Source organism: Mesoplodon bidens, assembly GCF_964165515.1.
Source record: "Mesoplodon bidens genome assembly, chromosome: 17".
NCBI lineage: Eukaryota > Metazoa > Chordata > Mammalia > Artiodactyla > Ziphiidae > Mesoplodon > Mesoplodon bidens.
The window spans coordinates 66,260,166-66,283,161 of record NC_138174.1 but is presented as its reverse complement, the minus strand read 5'-3'; the positions used below and the strand labels follow the sequence as shown (position 1 = coordinate 66,283,161).

The 22,996-nt window shown below is 41.5% G+C and overlaps 1 protein-coding gene across 7 annotated transcripts in view; it reads left to right on the top strand.

Annotated features, from left to right (window-relative positions):
* DOCK9 (dedicator of cytokinesis 9) overlaps positions 1-21,086 on the top strand; it is a 277,528-nt gene extending 256,442 nt beyond the window's left edge. For 6 of the 7 annotated variants that reach the window (XM_081214647.1, XM_081214645.1, XM_081214646.1 and 3 more), the window contains 8 exons: positions 533-655; positions 1,234-1,347; positions 2,897-3,043; positions 7,071-7,281; positions 12,582-12,772; positions 15,772-15,872; positions 16,008-16,146; positions 18,069-19,351. In XM_081214647.1, the coding sequence (XP_081070773.1) occupies positions 533-655; positions 1,234-1,347; positions 2,897-3,043; positions 7,071-7,281; positions 12,582-12,772; positions 15,772-15,872; positions 16,008-16,146; positions 18,069-18,191 (1,149 nt within the window). In that variant the 3' untranslated portion in view covers positions 18,192-19,351. Of the gene's footprint in view, positions 1-532; positions 656-1,233; positions 1,348-2,896; positions 3,044-7,070; positions 7,282-12,581; positions 12,773-15,771; positions 15,873-16,007; positions 16,147-18,068; positions 19,352-19,724 lie in introns of those variants that run through there. The other variant, XM_081214643.1, reaches the window with a different exon arrangement.
* The last annotated feature ends 1,910 nt before the right edge of the window (positions 21,087-22,996 follow it).

Genomic DNA, 22,996 nt, shown 5'->3' with positions numbered 1-22,996 from the left:
AGCTTCTTCCAAAGTTCAAGGGCTTTAATGGAGGTAGGGTGACTGCCCAAACTTCAGTAGATAGAAATCTTGAAAGGAAAAGGGAAAGAATGTTGGTGAGGCAGGCATAGTACCTACCACACTCCATTACTGAAGTGCTCTAAGATGTTTAAATTGGTTTGAAGTCATGCTTAGTGACTTTCCATGTCTCAGCATTGTCATTGGTCCTCAGAAAGGAAGAAAATCTAAATTATATTTAGAAAAAGAAAACTAAGAACAAAAATTGAGAGCCTGTGTGAAACCACCCATTTCAATTTTTTTCCATGCATTTAACTATTACACAGTTACACAATGTGACCCTTCATTTCTGTTTGTAAACATGTTTGGAAAATAGCTCATTAAAAAAAAGAACCTGGAAGTTAGTGTTTAAAAATATTACATATTTTGAAATTTCCTTCCTGGCCGTCTTAACCATTTATGTATTCTACAAGGAACACAGTGCCAGTTTCCCTGTAACACTCTTTCCTGGCCGGGGGCCTTCTTCTTTGATCAGGACGTGCTCATGGAGCTCCTGGAACAGTGTGCAGACGGACTCTGGAAGGCCGAGCGCTACGAACTGATCGCCGACATTTATAAGCTCATCATCCCCATCTACGAGAAGCGGAGGGATTTTGAGGTACCTGAGGGGTTTGTTTTCTCCCGTTTGAGAGGACAGTTGAGTGACACACATCCCCAGACGTTCTTATATGCAGAAAGCACAAGCAGGCCATTTGAGCAATGGCCTCTGACCCGCCACGTGACACTGGCGGGTCGCCATCCTCAGAGCCATCAGGTGTCACACCTCTACCCAGACCTCAAATCTCAAACGACAGGGGTTGGGAATTCTGGCACTCCACCTTCGTGGGAAAACAGTGACCCTTTCTTTCATCCTTCCTGGGCTGGGGAGGCCATCCAGTTTCTCTCAGCTAAGGAATGGGGTAGGAAGAGCAAAGACTGCAGACGTCATCAGAGGACTGAATGGGCTCACTGCACTGGAAATCCAGTGGGTCTTCAGTATGCAGGATGGCCCTGTGGGTAGAAAACAAAGCAGTTGGATAATAATCACTACCGGTTGTGCTGTCAAAATTCATTCTTGATTTTTTTTTGAAACTCAAGTCCAACGAATTTTCACCTATATAGTATCATTTCATTGTTATTTTAAAATAATTCTACTAGTTGCAAGTGGGAAGAAATGGGTTTTGTTCTGCTTTCCAGAGGCTGGCCCATCTGTATGACACACTGCACCGAGCCTACAGCAAGGTGACCGAGGTCATGCATTCAGGCCGAAGGCTTCTGGGGACGTACTTCCGAGTTGCCTTCTTCGGACAGGTGAGCCTCCTCTCTGTTCTCTAGGCCGTCCCAAGTCCTTTTTTTCTTGTTTAAACTCTATATACAAAGTGGTATTTTGTAAATTTTCTGTTTTTTAGAAATGCTAATTTGATGAATTTGTCATGTTTAGTATGGTTCTTATCTTCCTCAGTAGTAAACTTTCTGCCTTTTTTTCTTTCTTCCTGTCTTTTCTTTATTACTTTCTTAAGGCAGCGGTAAGTTCTCCTTCCATAAGATATTCTTAGCGGCATCTTTGGTACTTCAGTGTGGTTTGCAAGTTTCCTTTTCAAGTCTGTATGTATATCTGTCCAGTCATTACAAACTCCAAAACAAAATTAACATTTTATTCCATTTACAGAAATAAATCACCTGTTCCCTTACACGTCTATACTGCATGTTTTAAACCAAAATTAAGACTTTCTGGTTTCCTTTGTCCCTGTGCTTCTCTATCTTTTATAATACAATATCTCTGCAAGTAGATTTACCATTGTAATATTTCAGAAACCCCTTAGAAAAGGGGTCATTTAAATTTAACTGAAAGTTTAACCTCCAAGTCTCTAACATGATTAAATAGTATAAATTACAATCCATTTATTCAGAGTGTGTGGTTTTCTATGAGCATTATATAACCTTCAATTTATCCTGTTATTTATTGTCTTTTATAACTTTATAGCAATACCAGTTTACAGACAGTGAAACAGATGTGGAGGTAATTACAGTAAATGCATAAAAAACAAGTAATGTAGTGAAATTACTGCATCTAAACTCCTAGTTTGATGTGGGTGTTTTTTGTTTCATGTTAGCCTGCATTTTTTTCTTTTATATACTGTGTTTTTTGTACCATTTTCTCTCTTTCATTTTAGATGAGAAATTTTTTTTTAAATTTATTTCAAATATTAACCCCAATCTGGGCTTTTTAGTTTTCAACCTTTTTCACTTCCCGTGCAATACTTAGCCTTCTTGTATCGAGACATGATTGGTGCTAAAACAGATGATGACTGGTGATAATGAAAATATTTCCTGATCTTATACTACAGCCCTTTAATATTTGTCTCATCAGGAAGACAAAATAGAATTTACACCAACCTCACATAACTTTTGCCAGACCAGAATGCTTCCTTTTATGCCGTAAAATCCCAAGTAAACGGCAGAGATCAGGAGAAGGGATGTGTGTGCGTTTCTGAGGCCTGCGGATAGCAGGCTGCTGAGTCATGTCTTAGTGAGTTCTGCTCCTTGGGAATGTGAAACAGGCTTGAATCCCATGATTAGACTTCACCGAGGGAACACAGTCTTGAATCCCCAATCTTTCATTTCCCTCAGCACTTAACGACAGCATTCTTGGATGAGTTTGCAATTTTGTGTTTCGCCTTTACCTTGCACCCAGACCTCACATTATTATCATTTTCCTTCCTATTCGGAAAGCCTGATTTTGTTTTTAGAATCATTCCCTTTTTTGTTGTTGTTAACTCCTGTAACAAAAGAATCCTTCCTGGGTGGTAAGCCTTGGGCTTATATTTGGGGATAGCTCTAATTGTGCTTTATGTCACAGGGATTCTTTGAAGATGAAGATGGAAAGGAGTATATCTACAAGGAACCCAAACTCACGCCTCTGTCAGAAATTTCTCAGAGACTCCTTAAACTTTACTCAGATAAATTTGGTTCTGAAAACGTCAAAATGATACAAGATTCTGGCAAGGTATGACTATGCTTGGAAACGTATTATAACAATATAATATTGGTTTTTTATGTATGATTGATCATATATTATATATTTATAAATGTGGTAGAAAAAAGGAAGACCCAGGAAAAAGTCAGGAATGGTTGGCCTTGAGTGGCAGGTGTATTTTTTTTTCTTAATACCTTTCTGTGTGTCCCAGGTGTCTTTCATTAAGCAAACCTTTATTTCATAATTTTAAAGATATTTTTAAAAATATTGATTTATTATGTTTTTTTTTTGCTTTATAACAAATTTAATCAGTTATACGTATACATATGTTCCCATATCCCCTCCCTTTTGCGTCTCCCTCCCACCCTCCCTATCCCACCTCTCCAGGCAGTCACAAAGCACCGAGCTGATCTCCCTGTGCTATGCGGCTGCTTCCCACTAGCTATCTACCTTACGTTTGGTAGTGTATATATGTCCATGCCGCTCTTTCACTTTGTCACAGCTTACCCTTCCCCCTCCCCATATCCTCAAGTCCATTCTCTAGTAGGTCTGTGTCTTTATTCCTGTCTTACCCCTATGTTCTTCATGACATTTTTTTTTCTTAAATTCCATATATATGTGTCAGCATACAGTATTTGTCTTTCTCTTTCTGACTTACTTCACTCTGTATGACAGGCTCTAGGTCCATCCACCTCATTACAAATAGCTCAATTTCGTTTCTTTTTATGGCTGAGTAATATTCCATTGTATATACGTGCCACATCTTCTTTACCCATTCATCCGATGATGGACACTTAGGTTGTTTCCATCTCCGGGCTATTGTAAATAGGGCTGCTATGAACATTTTGGTACATGTCTCTTTTTGAATTATGGTTTTCTCAGGGTATATGCCCAGTAGTGGGATTGCTGGGTCATATGGTAGTTCTATTTAAAAATATTATAAAAAGATATTTTACAAAATAATTATCATCTGAAAGGATATACTGTTTTTAGTCCAACTATTTAGAAACTCTGTAAGAGTAGGGTCCTAGGTTCTGTTTGTCACTGTAGTTTTTCCTTGCACTTAGCACAGTGCCTGGCATGTTACTTGACACTCTGACTGATTGTTTGATATATGGACAGATGGATGGGCAGACAGAGAGACCAAGGAATGAACTAATTAGCCAGCACATTTGTAGGAATGAGATCTACTTTCTACTTAGAGAGGCTGTCCTCTGCTGTATTGCTCTCATGAAAACCCTTTCTGAACGTACACGTTTTTCCTATATGTTTATGTGTTCCACTGTCTTCAGGACATCTCCCGAGAGATGGGATCCCTTTGCTTCCAGAAGCTCAGGCCAAGGTAGAACTTCTGTTCTTTGCATTAAAAATGCTTCTCCTGCTCAGTTTCCAGCAGCAATAAGCTCTACCTCTTTCTCAGTTCATCCTTTTGGAGGATCCTTCGTTCATTTTTTTTGGCCTGAGCCCTGCTTTGGAGCCCCCAGTGTCTGGAATCTGTTTCCTTGGGGCCCTTCATTTTCTCCAGAGAAGACTCTTCCAGTCTCCTGCCCAGGTGGTAGGGAAGGGACAAGGGAGGGGGTAATTCTGAATTCTGGAGGCAGGGGATGAGCAAGGGCGAAGGTCCCACGTCTGACTTGCAGTCTTTCACCTGCCTCCCTGCATCCTGCTCTGTTCCTTGCCCCTGCTTTCTGCTGAGACTGGTGAACCCACTTAGACTCTTTCCAGACTGGTTTCTCCAAGGAACAGTCTCTTCTCTCTTGTGGGGCTGGGACTAGGGAAGGGAGCCCGGGGTTCTGCCACCTCACATAGACTTTGGGCCACTTGCCACCCCACACGTCTCCTGGTCACCGAAATCCTGGTCCTGGTCCTCTACAGATGCCAGTCTATTCAGGCTGCCATAACAGATACCATAGACTGGGTGGCTTATAAACAACAGAAATTTATTTCTCACAGTTTTGGAGGCTGGGAAGTCCAAGGTCAAGGCACCGGCAGATTCGGTGTCAGGTGAGGTTCTTCTAACTGCTTCACAGACTGCTGTCTTACTGCTGTGTCCTCATATGGAGGAGGGGGTGAAGGAGCTCTGTGGGGTCCCTCTTATAAGGGCACTAATCCCATTCATGAGGGCTCCACCCTCCTGACCTAATCACCTCCTGCCTCCTAATACTATCACATTGAAGGTTAAGATTTCTGCATGAGAATTTTGGGGGAACGCAGACATTAAGTCTATCACAACAGGCTTTGGTGGGGTGATCTGACTCCCCTGTTGTTGCTCCTCTCCATGGGAACTTGGATTAGAACTTTCTCTCCCAAGTCAGGAAGTACATCTCCATGCACCTGCCTTCCAGATACTCATTAAACTCATCCACTGCTGTCTGTCCTCTCTTCTTGGTCCTTGCTGGTTAATTCTATACTGTCATTTTAATAGAGTTGCACAAAGGAAAAGGGACAGACGTACACTGTTGGTCCCTTTTTAGCTAGAAACCTCAACACAACCTTATGAAGACCTACTTCCTTTCTAGACCAAATCACTCAGGTCCAACTTGCCTTTTTCTCTGAAACCAAGACCTTTGTCTGGGTCAGGTTGTGGCTTTAACCTTAACCACCTTCTGTCAAGGTTCTCACGCATTGGTTCTTCTTGCCCTTTCGATATGTGGTCCTTGATGCAGCCGCCGAAAGACGTCCGAGACCTTCTTCTCTTCCTCAAACACCAGTCCTTTATTCCTTCTGCTGATGCACACATACAAGTTTGAAAGTGAAAACTAGGGAAACACCACGGAAAAATAGGCAAGAATGGTCATTTCCTCTGCTTTCAAATTGTTTCTGCTAAAGAAAGTTAAGTCTAAGAGGTTTGAATACAATTATAGTGATTGGCCAGATGGCCCCTTCTAAAAGAAAAATAACTCATGACTATGTATTTTCTGAACTTCTAGAGTTTAAGGCACTTGCACATCTGTTTTTCATGTTTCTTCACACACGTCTCTGTTAAGAGAACAGGGGTGCATGATCATTTGGGACCAGTAAACCCATCTTGATCTCAGTTGTTTGCCCTCATTCCAGGATCGTCTCCAAATTCTCTGTATGGTCATTTCTTTCATGTCCCCTTTTATTGCTCTAGAAGCTTAAAACCAATATGTGCAAAGTTGATTTGTCTCCCTAATAAATTAACTTTTGTTTTTGTATGGAAAGTGCCTATGTTTCATTTTCTAGCATGTCACAGAAGTTAGAGCACCACGAGGTCTAGCCGTGTAGTTTTAAAAGCATTCATGTGCTGAGTCTGTCAGGAACTAAATTTATAATCTGAGCAGTTTTAGGTTAGTCTGTACCTGTATTAAATTAATTCATCTACATCTGTTTATATCTAATCTATCTACAGATTAATTATGATTTGGGGGCCTAGGCTTTAAACATTATTAGTAAAGTAAACATGTTTGTCTCTAAGCCAAATATGTAAAAATACGGCTTAGAAAATAATCAGAGGAATCCAGACGGGGGTCATTCCACACAAAAACTAGCATGACGTCTTCAAAAAAGTCAATGTCATGGAAAAAAAATAGTCTAGATTAAACAGGACTAAGGAGACAAAACTAGATGTAAAATGCAATCATTGATTAGATTCTGGTTCAAACACAAATAGCCATAAATAATATTCTGGGACATTTGAGAAATTCATCTCAACTTGGTATATTTGGCACTATTAGGAAATTGGTGTTAATTTTGTTACATATGATGATGTATTGTGGTTATGGAGGAGAATATCCTCATGTTTAGGAGATGCTGGCTCAAGTGTCATGATGTGAACCACTTACTTTGAAACGCTTCAGCTAAAAAAAAAGTCTACATATACGTGTGTGTGTGAATAGACACAAATATAGCAAAGTATTAGCAATTGTTCTCAGTGGTGGGTATGTGGGTGTTCGTTGTACTATTTTTTTTCAAACTTTTCTGAAATTTCCCCAAACGTTTACTAATACAAAGTGGAAAACCACAGCTTCGGCATGCTTTGGAGGAGTCCTTTCAACAGCAATGGCAATATTCCATTTCCTTTTTGCATTTAAAGGTCAACCCGAAGGATCTGGATTCCAAGTATGCATATATCCAGGTGACTCATGTGATCCCATTCTTTGATGAGAAGGAATTGCAAGAAAGAAAAACGGAGTTTGAAAGATCTCACAACATTCGCCGCTTCATGTTTGAGATGCCCTTCACCCAGGCTGGGAAGAGGCAGGGAGGCGTCGAAGAGCAGTGCAAGCGGCGCACCATACTGACCGGTACAGTCCTCCTGGCCCCTTTCTTGAAGAGTCACACCCAGACATCAGGCCAGATATCAAGAGAAAGAGCCCTCCAGAAGGGGTCCAGAAGCGTCTAGAATCGGAAGGGCCCTTCGAGCTTAGTTAACTTTCCTTACATATCCATTTCAGCTTAACGTGGATCTAATGCTTGCTTTCGAATACTCATGACATTTTTCTATTTACCTGTTTGTATTTTAGTCTTCCACCAGACCAGAAGTTCATATCCAATGTCGGGTAACTTACCCTTTTTAGAATCTGGTGAAAACAGCTCAGAATGCTTTTGCACACAATTTCAAGGGATTTGCAGACTCTCTAGACCCGTGCCCCCCCGCCCAGGTCAAGAACCCCTGCACACAGTGCTGCATCTGCGTCATGGGAAGAGACCCCTTACACACCAGCATGAGCCTGCTCAGAGATTCTAGGTGGGGTGAATAAATGGGACATGAGGCTGGACCCCACCCACCTAGTCTCTGAGTGGCTGTCCACCTTCAGCTTGGGCACCTCCAGTACCAGGAAGCTCACTGCATTCACAGGCTGCCCATTCAGCTGTGCCAGAGTTTTAATAGATCCTTTGGCACTGCTTAGCCATTGATCACCCACCCCCAGAACTATGCTGTGCATTATCTCCCTGTTCCTGACAAGTGTAGAGTCATCTTGTGAGTGATTTCTACCTTCTTTAGGGGAGCTTGACTCCATCACTCTTAGGGTTAGGGTCAGCAAATGACGGGTAACCTGAAATAAAACTCTTTCTTGACTTAAAAATAAGTTGGTGAGGAGGCTATTGAGAATGCCAGCTGTGTCTATATCTGCTGTCGAGGCACGTTTTTCACTTAAGTCGAACCTGGAAAGCACCCGCTGCTTGTCCAGCACTCGATGCTGTCAGCTGTCCCTCCTGGGCGGGAACAGGGATCATTGTAATAGTGAAAGGAGCGCTGTGAGGGTGGCGTGTTTCAGGTGAGGCTCCACCCTCGCCAGTGGACAGTACACGTTAAGTGGGTGAATTGTGTGGTGTGTGATTTATGTCTCAGTAAAGCTGTTACCAAGGAAAGAATATGGTTCATTATGAAATAGCTCAGAACAGCATATGGCACAGGATTTTTCACCGTTCTTATGAGGGAACTGAGATAAAAATTAAAACGCAAAAAGAACCCCCAAAACCCTACATTCTTAAAGAAGGAGTCTCTGCTCCTGCTTTTAGAATAATAAGATAACATGTAAGGCACAAACAATATTGGCCTCTAAAACGTTAGCCCCTCCCCATAGGTAAATGAATTGTTTTTCTAATGGACACAGCAGCAAATTCTTACTAAGCAAAATAACTGCATTTCTAGGTGGAGTCATTTGATGAGAATTACCAGCTTACCACGTTTATTTCTACAGCTGTGATGACCTCAAATCAGTGCTTATCAAAGGTTGTTCCTGGAAACATCAGCAGCATCAGCATCACCTGGGAACTTGTTAGAAATGCAGACTCTTGGGCTCCACCCAGACCTTCTGAATCGAGGACTCTTGGGGTGGGGCCCAGAAGGTTGTGTTTAAGCAAGCCTTCCAGGTGATTCTGATGCCACTCAAGTTTGAGAACTGCTGATTTAAATAAACCTAGCTCACTGATGACTCAAGGTCAGGATTTTTTATTATGATCATTCTGCTCAGGTAGCATATTGATTCATAAACAGTTACCATGAGGCACTTTCCTGGCCAGTTTCCTGTTTTGTCACAGAAATATTTTAGATTAGATAACGGGCTAGAGCAAAGCTCTGTACCTACCAGAGCAGAGGGGACAAAGAGTAACCCCACTGCAGAGAGAGGCAAAGTAGACACCGGGGCTGTTGGCTTGGGAAATAACCACCTTGAGAAGGTGTGGGCAGTGCAGAGCCTGGGCCTGAGTCCTGTAGACCCAGTCACATCCTCACTGTGTGACCTTGGGCAGGTCACTTAACCTCTCTGCACCTTAGTTTTTCATCTGTAAAAAGAGATTTGTACTATCCATCTGGTGTCAAAGAATTTTGTAAATTATGCCCAGGTGGGGAAAGAATGTACTTCATTTTGCTACATCTCACCCACCATTGAGCTCCTTGCCTTTTGAGGTTGCCGAGGAGTGAAAGGAGATTATAACACAACACAGCACCAAAAGGGGGTGCAGTTTTTGCCCTGAAAGATTCCCAGAATTTCTGGAGGATAATTACTGGGTAGTGTAAAGATTTAGAGAAGGGGTTATAAAAAATGCTATTAAGAGCCTATAAACTACATCAACCTTCAGTTAAAGACACACAGACCAGGATATTCTGAAGACTTTGAATTTGAGAGTTTTCCCTTGTGTTATTAATCCCTTAGGTTTTTCTTCCACTGCATTGCTTCAGAGCTGACCTTTGGCCTTCTAAGTTGTCGGGGAGCCCCGCCCTGCCCTCCCTGCCCTCCCTGCCCTCTGAACCCAGACTGGCTCACTTTCCTGAATGGTTTAGTCAGTTAGCTGCAGTTATGGAATCATTTGAAAAACCCAATGATTGCCCTCCAGGCCCCCTTGGTGTAAATTTCTGCACCTGCCTCCCTACGTGATCCCCTCTGTTCCTGATTTCGTGGAACTCATTCCATGGAGTTTCTTCCCGGTCACTGTTCCAAAGTCTTCCAAATCATGTCCAGACTCCTACTCAGGTTGGAAGTATCCTCCCGCCCCTCACCCTTTCTTCAGTCCAGCCAGCCCGTACACCCACCGTACACCCACCCGCGCTTCTCTGCCGTCTCTTCCTCGTCCTCCTGCCTGAAGGGCTGCAGATCCCTGGTGTGGGCCATTGATTAGTGTAGCACGGTGGCTCACTCAGTCCACCACCTAATTTTCTACCTTCCAGGCCAGTTTGCTCTTTCATTTAGCCATTTGGGCAGTAACACATTCTTCAGTTCAGCTAAATTCATTGAGCACAGGCAGTGTTCCAACTTGGCATATCAACAAAACAAAGCTCTCTGGCTTGTGCAGCTTAGACTCTAGCAGGAGGAGGCAGATGATAAACAGTAAATATAATGGGTAAATGGTTCTGTGTTGGAAGGTAATACATGTTCTGGACAAAAGCAAAGGGGGTTGGGATTGTGGGGTTGGGGGCAGGGGGGCTGCAGTTTAATGGCGTGGCCAGGGTAGGTTTCACTGACAGTCCAGACTTGAAGGAGTTGAGGGAGTGGGCCCTGCACATGTCTGGAGGGAGAAGGCGCCGTCAGGGCAGAGGCCAGTGGCAGGGGTCCCTGTGCCTGGCACATTTAGGGCACGACCAGCAGGCAGGCGTGGCTGGAGCTGAGTGAGCCCCAGTGAGAGGAGAGATGAGGCCAGCAAGGAAGGCAGGGGCTGGGGCAGTCCCAGATTGTGTGGACCGGGGAGGCTCATGCACAGACCAGAGTTTCCTGTATCATTACACCCCTCCTTTGCCTCTTTTACTCTCCAGTTAAGCATCGTAAGCAGCAGTGACTCAGGACTTACTTGGCTGAGCGAAATCAGCGTAACGTGGACATCTCACAGACATCGTTGGAGTTGGTTTTTCTCTCTGAAATAATGGCACTACCGCACTGTGGCACTCAAAAACACTGTGATAACGCTAATCACGTGTGTTTGGACATGGCTATTAGCCTCATGAAACGTGTGTCCTGACAAGTGAGGATGCAGTGGCCCTCCCCTCTGTAAAGCGTGTCAGTCTATCACATGCGAGTTCACCTCTGGCCAGAGGACCGTGTTCTGTCTCCCTGGCTGATAAACAGCAGCATCTAGTTCTTGTCACGTATCAAAGGAGCCTTCAGTCCGAAGAGGACGTATCAATCCCAGGGTTGCCACTTAAAAACTCTGTGTCCACAAGGAACACAGAAGAAATAGTAGACACAGACCCTTGGCCTTAGATTGATAAAACATGTAGCGACTAGAACAGGCCTGTAAGTGTGTGACAAACAAAGTAGCAACACGTTGAATGTCTTTTCCAGTCTTGTTCAGACTCTGGGTAACCCGAGGGAACTCTGTGTTTTGCAGGGAGCTGGGCTTTCTCATTTTGTGATCAGTCCTTTTTGAGTAAACCCTCCCCAGCCACTTAGTAAATAGTAAAGAATCCAAACATAACACTTCCATCTTACTTTAGCTTGTTAAAAAATAAAATAAGCTTTTAAGCATATATCTACCTGTCTATTCATAAATATATATTAAATAAGAATATTATAGATTTTTACATATACCATACAAGCAATAAGGTAGAAATGTAAAACAGTATCTAATTGGAACCAGTTATTTTTCTGTTCTTTTTTTTTTATAAATTTATTTTATGTATTTATTTTTGGCTGCGTTGGGTCTTTCTTGCGGTATGCAGGCTTCTCATTGTGGTGGCTTCTCTTGTTGTGGAGCATGGGCTCCAGGTGCACGGGCTCAGTAGTTGTGGCTCGCAGGCTCTAGAGCTCAGGCTCAGTAGTTGTGGCGCACGGGCTTAGTTGCTCCGCGGCATGTGGGGTCTTCCTGGACCAGGGCTCGAACCCATGTACCCTGCGTTGGTAGGCAGATTCTTAACCACTGTGCCTCCAGGAAAACCTTTCTGTTCTTCTTTAAATGAACTCTTTGGTGTTGATATGTTCAGGTGTCTTATTATAAGAAAGGAAAACAATATCAAGTGGCACCTTTTTTGGTTAAAAAAAAAAAGTGAGAAAAATTAAATATTTTTATTTAATGTTTTTGAATCATTTAAAAGTTTTAAAATATCTTTATTATGCAACTCAAAGAGTTTGTGAATTTCTGCTTCATAAAATACTTTGCTTGGAAATATATTCTCATGTTATTTTTCATTGATTTCTCTGGCTGTACAAACTTAAGCATGTGATTCAAAGTTGTTCTATGGCTCAAGCATATTTCTATGGAACTGTTTTCTGGACTTAATTTATTATATGATATCTCAGAGCTGTTTATTTAGTCTTTTCTATATTTGCAAAGCCATCTTATACCTACTAGCTCATTCAGCTCTCATAATTTCCAAGGAAGTAGTGCATTTATGGGCAAGAAAATTGAGCAGGGAATGATAAAGTGATTTCTTCAAAGACAAACTTCTCATATTAAAGTTGACAAGAACCCAACTCTTTTGACGTTATGTGATGCCTGTCATGCACAATGATAAACGAGGACAGTATTCTGGTTCCACGAAATACTGGCATGTGACCTAGGCAAGCTCTGGGTTCCTCATCTGTAGAATGGGAGTAATGATCACTTCTACCTCAGTACTAGTGAAGCACGTGCAAGCTGTGGACTCATTCTAGGCCGTGTTCCTCCACAGCCATACACTGCTTCCCTTACGTGAAGAAGCGGATCCCCGTCATGTACCAGCACCACACGGACCTGAACCCCATCGAGGTGGCCATTGACGAGATGAGTAAGAAGGTGGCTGAGCTCCGGCAGCTGTGCTCCTCGGCCGAAGTGGACATGATCAAACTGCAGCTCAAACTCCAGGGCAGTGTGAGCGTCCAGGTGAGCTGGGCGCGGGACCAAGCAAACCACAGGGCAACAGAGAACAGATCCTTAGACCTTGGGAAATTTTAGGTCGTTCACACCAGCAAGGTGCAGTGTAGATCCCTGGCTTTATCAGGTGATCCCCGTTACCTCCCTTCAATATTTGTGCAGTTTCTCCTGACACCAGAGGGGCAGTAGCCTTGGGGCTACAAGAGTGTCATTCTCACCAAGTTGTCTGCCAGGAGTAGGAGATGGCTCTCCATACAACCTGGTTTTTCAGTAATTTGAGGAATTCTGGGTGCCTAATTGGAAGCATAAAGACTCTTTTAAATATAAAGAAGTGTGGATAGCTATAGGTTTTCTTATAAAACTATTGTTTTCTGGTTTCTATGAAAATTGCACCTGAAAAAGTACATTAAGTTTCACTCTCTTAATGGTATCTTTTATTAACAAAATTATTCATTTTAATAGAGCCCAGCTAATCAATTTTTCCTTTATTTGTGTGTCCTCTTTAAGAAATCTGTGTCAGAGACATTCTATGTATTCTTTGTTTATATTCCTGTGTAGGTGTGTAATCAATCTGAATTGGTTTTTGTATGTGGTAGCATATAGGGGTCAAGACATTTTTTTTCCTATAGCTGTTCAAGTGATGTGTACCATTTATGGACAAAGTCATCCTGAATCTAGGTGCTGATTACACAGATATGTTCAGTTTGTGAAAATTTATCAAGCTAAGCACTTACGATATATGCACCTTTATGTTTGTATAGTGCACTTCAACCATAGGGGTTTTTTTTTTCAGGTATTTTACGTATATGATTTCCTAAGAAATTACTAGATGTTAAATCACTCCCTCCAGGGACCAGCATGCCTCTTGCTTTATTGATGTTTTTAAATGTGTATAAATAATTCTAGCATCTGCTTTATGTATATGTATATATTCCCATATCCAATTATTTTCTCTTTCTGGAAGGGTGTGTTTATGAAAGTTACCTATAGATTGTAATACAATGGTTTCATTTCCTGAAGTTAGTTTTTGTCAACTCTTTATCAGATCCACGCTGAGCTGTTACCTAACATTTTTCTAAATGTCATTCACTGCAAAAGTTTTCACAGATGTTTTCAGCCTCTTCCCTTATGGCCCAAAAGACTAATGTGCCAAAATAATTTATCAAGCGAATATGATAAATATTCCAGCCACATGATTGATTAGATAATGGGCCAGAGGCCAAAATTTTCTACAGCTTAAAACAAAACCTGGCCTGGGAACATCCAGCCTCTATCTAAGGCCAGTGGAAGGGTGTGTGTGCCAGTAAGGGATGGGGCTGGACGGGTCTAGCCTTCTAAAGGGCAAAATGTGCCCTGCCATTTGATAGTGACCTTGAGGGTTTTTTTTTTTTTAATACAGCAGGTTCTTACTAGTTATCTATTTTATGCATATTAGTGTATACATGTCAATCCCAATCTCCCAGTTCATCCCACCACCACCACCACCCACCCCACTTTCCCCACTTGGTGTCCGTACGTTTGTTCTCTACATCTGTGTCTCTATTTCTGCCCTGCAAACCGGTTCATCTGTACCATTTTTCTAGATTCCACATATAGGTGTTAATATACGATATTTGTTTTTCTCTTTCTGACTTACTTCACTCCATATGACAGTCTCTAGGAGTGACCTTAGAGTTTTATAAATGCCCGATCATCTTTAAAAGCAAAGAATTCCATGATGAAATGAGGAGATTAAGTTTATACACGTGCACCCTCCAGGGTAACAACAAAGCTGGAGTCAGGGGAAATGAACTTTATTGTTTTATTTGTGTGTTTCTTTAATTCTTCCACCAAGAGCCTCTGGTGTTGCTGTTGTACAGGACAGAGCCATCAGGTGGCTCCGTGATTCTGCACTCTACTCCAAGATCTTGTCATGCTGGACTTTATGAAGTCTCATCAGCTTCCCTTCTGCATCTTCTTAAAACTGAACATATGTATCGTTTTGGATAATCCTTCATTTGGGCTACCTTTAGGTTGTTAACATAGCTCTCCACACATATCCAGTAATCATATCCAGTCATCACCAAGGGTTCGCTAGTTGTCCCTGTCTCAGAGGGCCCCACCTCTAATGTCTGTGCCCCCCATCTCCTCACCTCTGGTGTGAATTCTCTTGGCTCAGTTACTGTGCAAGTCCTGTACACTGTGGACCAGGACCACGGCCCATCCCCTTCACCGACAGCCACAGACGAGACAGACGGCCCTCCCTACTTACCTTCCAAGTCCACCAGACCTCCCAGGAAAAATCATGCACTAATCACATGGTCAGGACCTTCCCCAAGATGTCTCAGGTGCCTGGAACTTTCTCCTTCCCATCCAGTGTGTCTAACCTTCTTTCTCTCAACACTCCCACGTTTCCTGACTTACCCAACCTCAGCGAACTCTTCTTGGTGAATTAAAGGAGACATGCAGGGCTCTGGTTCACTCATCCTGTTGCTAAATGCCCCAAATCTTTGTCTTTCCAGCCCACCTGAATGGTTAGTTCATTTGAGGATAGCAGATCAGCTTGCCCATGGCTAGCTACACAATTCCATGAGGTGAACAGTTGGTTTTTTAAAGCTGGCTCATATGCTTAATTTTTCAGTTTTCATTGCACTCACCAGATTGACCTCTTAGTTTAGTGTCATGTAGCACAAATACCAGTTGGAAGACTTGGGCTCTGATCTCAGGTGTTTTGCTTATTGGCTATTCGACCTTGAACGGGTCCTTAAGTTTTCCAAGCATTGGTTCTTCCTACATAAAATGAACCATCATCACAAGTGCCCTAAGGATGGCTGAGATGATAAAATCAAATCGCTTCTAACATCATGAGCTTTATTCATGGTTTCCTCTTTGGGGTCCTAAGTCCTGGAGGGCAGAGGTCATGACTAACTCACTCAAGCAGCATTTTTAGCAAATGCCAACTGAAACTAAATTAATGATAATTGGTATTTTCTTCCTAATGTAATTTAAAATCTTTGTTCTTTATCTAGGTCAATGCTGGTCCACTAGCATATGCCCGAGCTTTCTTAGACGACACAAACACAAAAAGATACCCTGACAATAAAGTGAAGTTGCTTAAAGAAGTTTTCAGGTAAAGCACACGGGAAATGTCTCTTTTTCTTCAAGTATTGATCATTTCTGTGCTCACTCAAGAAAGAGATCCTACCAGTTGGACTCATCCTTTGTTCTGTACATGCCTTGATTTCCCTCTCCCACACCATTCCAGGCAATTTGTGGAAGCTTGCGGTCAAGCCTTAGCGGTAAATGAACGGCTGATCAAAGAGGACCAGTTAGAGTATCAGGAGGAAATGAAGGCCAACTACAGGGAAATGACAAAAGAGCTTTCTGAAATCATGCATGAGCAGGTAGGTGCCACTCTGGAGTGCTTCTCATTTTTAGGGAGCACACATCAGTTGGCGTCTCAAGTGCCCCCAATGATGGCCTAAACCCTCTGACATCCTTCCAGAATTTTGCTCTCTGAAGGATAGTGTAGCATGCTGCACTGCTGCTACTACCTAACCGTGGGTACTTGGGGAGCCGCTAACATTGTGCTCACCCGTCATTGTCTAATATGACCAGAGGAGACCAGCACCGTCCTCCTGTTTATCACTTAATCTAGCTCATAACACCTCACATTAAAAAAAATACCAGTACCGTTCCTGGAAGTTTCTTTATTCACCCAATCCTTTGGAAGAACAGGGTTTACCAGCCTGGTTTAAGGAATTCTCTGTTGTAGTAAGTGTCTTTCACCATTTAAAAAGATAAGGTCGTTCAGTTTTTTACTGTTTACAGCTGACCTGGGTGCCCTCATGGGTTCCTCAAGGCTACTTCTTTATTCCTTGTCATTGTGGGCAGCTTTCCTGATTCCACTGCTACTATCGTCTTCCTGTATGAATTCCTTTTGGTAGGATTACATATGTGGGCTCAGTGGTCATCAGGGGGGACAGCTGCCCAGGGAACTGAGTGAATCTCAAAGGCCATCTCCTGTTGCTTCTCCATCAGCCACGGTGACTTCTTCTGAGTCACGGACTCAGTCTTTATGATTAGTGTTGGCACCTTGATAGCACATGACTGCTTCTGTCTCCTTCCTACGGTACTGTCTTTCATTCTCGCAAGATGGAAGCCAAGACCATTTGTGTCAGTTAACATACCATGTGATGATTTAGTGAGAAGGATTCTGTTGTAGGAAACTAACTTAAATGTCTATGCTTTAACTTGCTTTTTTTTCTCCTCCATGCTCACACGTTCAGATGGGATGGTAATGTCATTTTTTAATTTTATTTCTCTGGATCTTGATAACTGGCTCACATAAAGTTATTACTGGGTTTGGGCAACGGCAGACATTGACATAATGACCATGCACGTGCAAAAAGAAGCCCTCTCCTGGGCATTTAGAAAAGTAGGCAAACAAAATTGAATAAACATGTGAATCATTAAGCAGAAAGAGAGGGTCTCATGGGAACAAGTTTTTGGAGAAAGCTCAAGGTCTTTTCCATGGGGCCTCCAGACAGGATGGAGAGCTTGATCAGTGGGTGCCAGCATTTAGCACTAGAAAAGATGAAAGTAGGAAGAAAATTGTGGACTGAGAGTACTAAAATAAACTCCCAGATTGTATGGACACAATGCCATGCTGTGCTCTAAACTACACCTTGAACTTTCCATTATCTCAACAACTATGAAGATTAAACTTTGAACCCTTGAGCAAAAAGAGTCATGACCTGGAGTAGACTTGCTTTTGGATTTTCCAGGGGCATCGGTGTGTATGTTCTTCTTAGTTTCCACCTGGCAATAGCTCAAGTCTTGCACTTAGAATTCTTCCCTGCATTACTGAGTGTGAAAGAGACTTGATCAGGGTCAGCGAGGCAGCCACTCTCTTGCTCCCAGGATAGAAATCTGTAAGACCCTAAGAGAAGGAGCTGGTAGAGAGCACTGATGCTCCAGATTCAATTAAAAAAGACTTTTCCAGGGGACAAGGCCAGGTCGTGTCCCCATCAAGTATGTGTAGGATAGGCCTCAAGGTGCCTTATAACCTGGTGAGGTTAGAAGACTCTCTACTCACTAACCTGGAAAGGAAACAAAGCGTGTTGTTCTTGACTTTCTCCTTAAAATCCTGATCTGAAAAACGTCATTTATGAGGTGAGCTAACACACTCCCTCTGCAAACCGCCAAAGCCAAGCTCTCTGAGGGCACCACCACTCACAGTAACAGTGGCCACTGGATGATAAATGTGAGAAGTGTCATTTGGAGCAGTTTACGCTTGGGTAACCTTGTGTTTCTGTGCCTTGAGATTTGCCCCCTGGAGGAGAAGACCAGCCTTTTGCCGAATTCCCTTCACATCTTCAACGCCATCAGTGGGACTCCAACAAGCACGCTGGTTCATGGCATGACCAGCTCGTCCTCCGTGGTGTGACTTCATCTCGTGGACCGCGTGTGGGGACTTGCTTTGTCATTTGCAAACTCAGGATGATCTCCAAAGCTACTCACTGGGCACGTGCAAGACCCGGGGAGGCGGAGCCCAAGGAGCAGTTGAGGGGAACGCGCGAGAAGGGAAAGAAAGAGCCGCATTATTTCATAGCAGATGTTCTGCAGGGTCGTAGGAGGGCACACATATTTTTTTAAACCTTGCTGGCAATAGTCAACATTTTCATTATGTCTTAACACAGGTATGTGGCGGACACTCTTAAGCTGGAGTTAAATTTTATTCTTCCTTACAGAGTAGTATTAAAAATAAACGGCCTGGAGAAAACAAGTATTCTGGAATGTACATAGCACTGAAATCGAGGCTGGGGTAACCTTTTGCCTCTAGGCTAAGCTGGAAAATCTTGAAAATATTTTTTTTTTCCTGTGGCACATTCAGGTTGAATACAAGAACTATTTTTGTGACTAGTTTTTGATGACCTAAGGGAACCGACCATTGTAATTTTTGTACCAGTGAACCCGGAGGTTTAGTGCTTTTATACTCATTTACTTGCATTTAAAAAATATGAAAGCTTAAGAAACTATGTGAGCTTAAGACTAGTCAAGCAGTTTAGAACCAAAGGCCTGTATTAATAAACACGACTATGCTAAACATTTAAAGTAATACAGTATACTGTTATGTACATAGAGTTTGTTAATACGGTCTTGGCATTGTGTACATACACGTATGACATTTCTACATTTTTAATACTCACATCAGCTTCCGCATAAAGTTTAATTGTGACAGATTTGTGGTGTTCTTAGTATATGCAACACACTTGACTTTACTGTTTTATTCTTGTACATAAAAAAAGTGCAATATGGAGATGTATACAGTCTTTGCTATGTTAGGTTTATAAACTGTTTTAAAAATTTCATCCTTTTGCCAAAATGGTGGAGTATGTCATTGGTAAATCATAAATCCTGTGGTGAATAGTGGTGTAATGTAAAGCTTTCACCATGTTATATTTTCTTTTCAGACATTAATTTAGTAATTTTATATTTGGGAAAAATAAAGGTTTTTAATTTTATTTAACTAGAATCTCTGCCCTGCTGTAATTAAACATTCTGTACCACAGCTGTATTAAAAATAACATTGCTGATTTTCCGGTAGTGAGTATTGGGTATTTATTGTCTGACAGTTCTAAGAGGGGCAGGATATTGAAACATTCGGGGGTGAAATAATGTGGTAAAAGAAATTTGCTTTAAAATACCTAAGGGGGAAAAAAGAGGGCAGGTAGATGACAAATGATGGTAATTGTGGAAGCTCAGGCTGGGTACGTGGGAATCATTATACCCATTTCTCTGCCTTTGTGCAAAGTTTCCATGGTACCGATTTCAAGAGGCAGGGCTAGGGGCCAGATCTTCCAGGGGCTGTGGATAAATGCTTTGTGACACTGCAGTCTGGCTCTGAATTCTACTGGTTGTTCCCAAGCATACATAGACAAGTTAATACTTCTGTCTTTTCCTCTTCAACTCTACCAAGGTCTCCATCTTTGTCATCTCCCTGCTTGCTTTGAAGGGGAGTACTCTGGGATAAGGTGGTCATTTATCCCAGCAATGCATCAGTGGCCAGGTGTGCCCACACTGCCTGTGCCTTACCTCATCATAAATGCTGAAGCCGAGTCAAGTGATGCCTCAGACTGCAGGTGCTGGTCCTGCCTGTGGTGTGCCCAGGGACCCAGCAGAGGAGCCACTCAGCCCCAGAGTTCCAGAGATGGAAGAAAGAGGAGCCTTTCACAAGAAATAAAATAGCTGGTTCTCCTACTTGAAGGGTTTTGGAGGCTGTCTTTTTTCATAACCAGTTGAGGAAGGAAATCATGATGCTGTGTACATCCTGAGCACCCAGATGCCAAGGATCTTATGGTGTCTTTGGAACTTCTCTATCAGTGGGCAAGGCTGTATTTTACAGATGGCGACGAGGTCATGAAGAAGAGATGTGAGCAGTTACGACAACTCACCAGGCTGCAGCCCATTCATTAGTGGATCCAGACTTAGGGCTTGAGAAGATTCTCTGCGTTTGCCTTGCGTCTCTGACATGTCAGCCCCGTGTAATAAACCTTGAGTCTCCCTAACACCAGCAGGGATAGGTATAAGTGTTTGTCTCCCTTGTCGCCGAGCTGGATTTCCTGGTCACAAATGCCTCATTTAGAAGCCATAAAATGCAAGTCATCGTGCAGTAAGATAAAGACATCTAGAAAGAGCTAATTTGCTACCTTGTGGTTAAACTTGGAAAGTAGTTTGTACAGATTTCATGTCAGATAAGACTCAGCTTGGAAGGTGACCAACCCTCCCTAATTACAACAGTGGAGAAAAGAACCATCTCTAAGATGAAGACATCTGTTGACCCTGCACTGAAACACATTCACATCAGTTAAAAACCTCATTTAGTTTATGCATAAAATTTTAATTTTGGTATAAAGTTATACATTAAAGTAGCAGTTTATTGGGGAATATTGTGTTTTTTAACATTAAGAAATCTTTATTGCTAATTTTCCATAAATTTTTTAATGTTTTCCATAGATCTTATTTATTCTTTTTTTTTATTAAGGTAAAATATACATAACATGAAATTTACCATTTTAACCATTTTTAAGTGTACAGTTCAGTGGCATTAAGTACATTCTTATTGTTGTGTAACCATCACCACCATTTATCTACAGAACTTTTTCATATTCGGAAACAAAAACTCTGTACTCATTAAACAAGAACTCCCTATTCCCCCTTTGGGAAAATTCTTTGAAGTAACTTTGGAATTAAAACACTATTCAGGACTTTATCAGGGATATTTGCCACCTGGGAACTAACTAACTCTAGGTAGTATACATAAATAAAGTCAGCCCCTTGCATGGAGAAAGCTGTTGAGAGTAGGGATGTGAAATTAAAAGGTGACTTATGTAATAATCATTGGGATTTACATAACCATATGTCAGAGTTACTCAGTGTAGAAACTCTGTTCAAAAACATTTTGATTTCCAGCAACGGGGGATTGTTTGCATAAACTATTGTACGTCTACACAGTGACTCCACTGTGTAGCTATAAAAAGGGATTAATATCTCTGTTTACTGCTTTGGAGTGATCTTCAAGATACCATATGTACAAAACACAAGACAGAGAAAAGTGCAAATAGTATGCTACCCATTATTTAAGAAAGGAGGGATAAGTAAGCAGAGATAATTGGTTTTTTTAGATGGAAGGGAAAAATCAAAAAAGAAAAGTTTTAAGTTATTACCTATATGGGGAGAGAGGGAATAATACATAGGGGACAGAGTTAGAAGATTAACCTGTTCAAATATAATTTGCTTCATAGATTTGGCTCTAGAACCATGTGAATATTTACAAAATTATTAAAATAAATTTTTGATTCCTAAGAATTGAAAGCAAAATGAAATAACTCAACATAACCACATATACAGTTGATGACACAAATACATAGGAATTATTTCAAATGACTTTAAAATACAGGAATTTCACTGTGCATCTCTAGTGACATATACCCTAAGGACAAAAATAGTAGCAACAAATAAATAAATGATTGGTTAATAAACAAAAAACATTTTCAATAATTGTTTTGTGGAAGTGGTGTTTTGTTTTTGTGAGATTATATTGTCATTCTGAGACTTGTGTGTTTACTGTTGGAGAAAGTAAATGAGTGATTATGTGGATATCATTAGGAACCAAGTGTTTGGCATGGGAGAAAAAGAAGTTACATCTATAAGACAAAAATAGGTTAAATTAAAACCCTTTAGTTCTGAATTTGAGATGGAGATATGAATTTGAACCCATCATATATTTATCTTAAATACACACTTATTTCCTCACTTGGTTAACTGAAAAGACTTAAAAACAGTGACCAAGCCAGCAGCTAATGAGCACCTCTAAGTGCCCAAATTGTGGTCTCTAAATACCTTTCTGACCAAAACTATCCAGGCTCCATGGAGAATGGCTGATTCTAGATTTAGGGCAGAAAATGTCCAAGGTGAGTCTGGAGCGTCTTCTCATACCTGACTTCCATGGGACTGGCAAAGACACTACAGACCCTGTCAAAAGAATTTCAAGAAGCTCCTTCTAGGTAGATACGGGACGAACATAAACAAGAATAATAATAGCAGTGGGTTAAAATTATATAATTAAGTTCATGATGATACTAGAAAAATAAAGACTAGCAACTATTGAAGGAGCTAATATTACCAAGAAAGACGAAGAGGTGATACATGCCTCATGATAGAAGTACACACCACCATCTATGACGGAGTCTTGCCAAAAACTGTAGCCTGAATCTGATCAAGTCTGTAAATCTAACCACCAATTCCCTGGGAAATACAGGACACAGAGGAACATGTTAAATGACACCACGGGGAATGCAATCAGCAAAATCCAGTTCTGTGGGAAGCTCTGTAGAACAAACGATCTGATTTCTTCAGTAAATTTCAAGAAAAAAGAGATGGAGAGGGCACTTATATGTTAAAAGAAATTCAAGGTTCTCTTGATACGGTATATCTACTATGTAAACTAGATAAACTTTTCCCTATCCCTTCCACTAAATACAACTAAAAACCCTGGACATTATACATTAAAAAACAAAACATAAGAAGACTCTGAAAGGTAAAGTGAAGGAAGCAGACCAACCAGCAACATTGGGACCCAAAGAATGATAACAGTGGTAAGCCCCCCAGTTTTTTTTGTTTTTTTTTTTGTTCAAGGCTTTTTTTTTCTTTTTTTTAATATGTTTATTTATTTATTTAGGCCGCATTGGA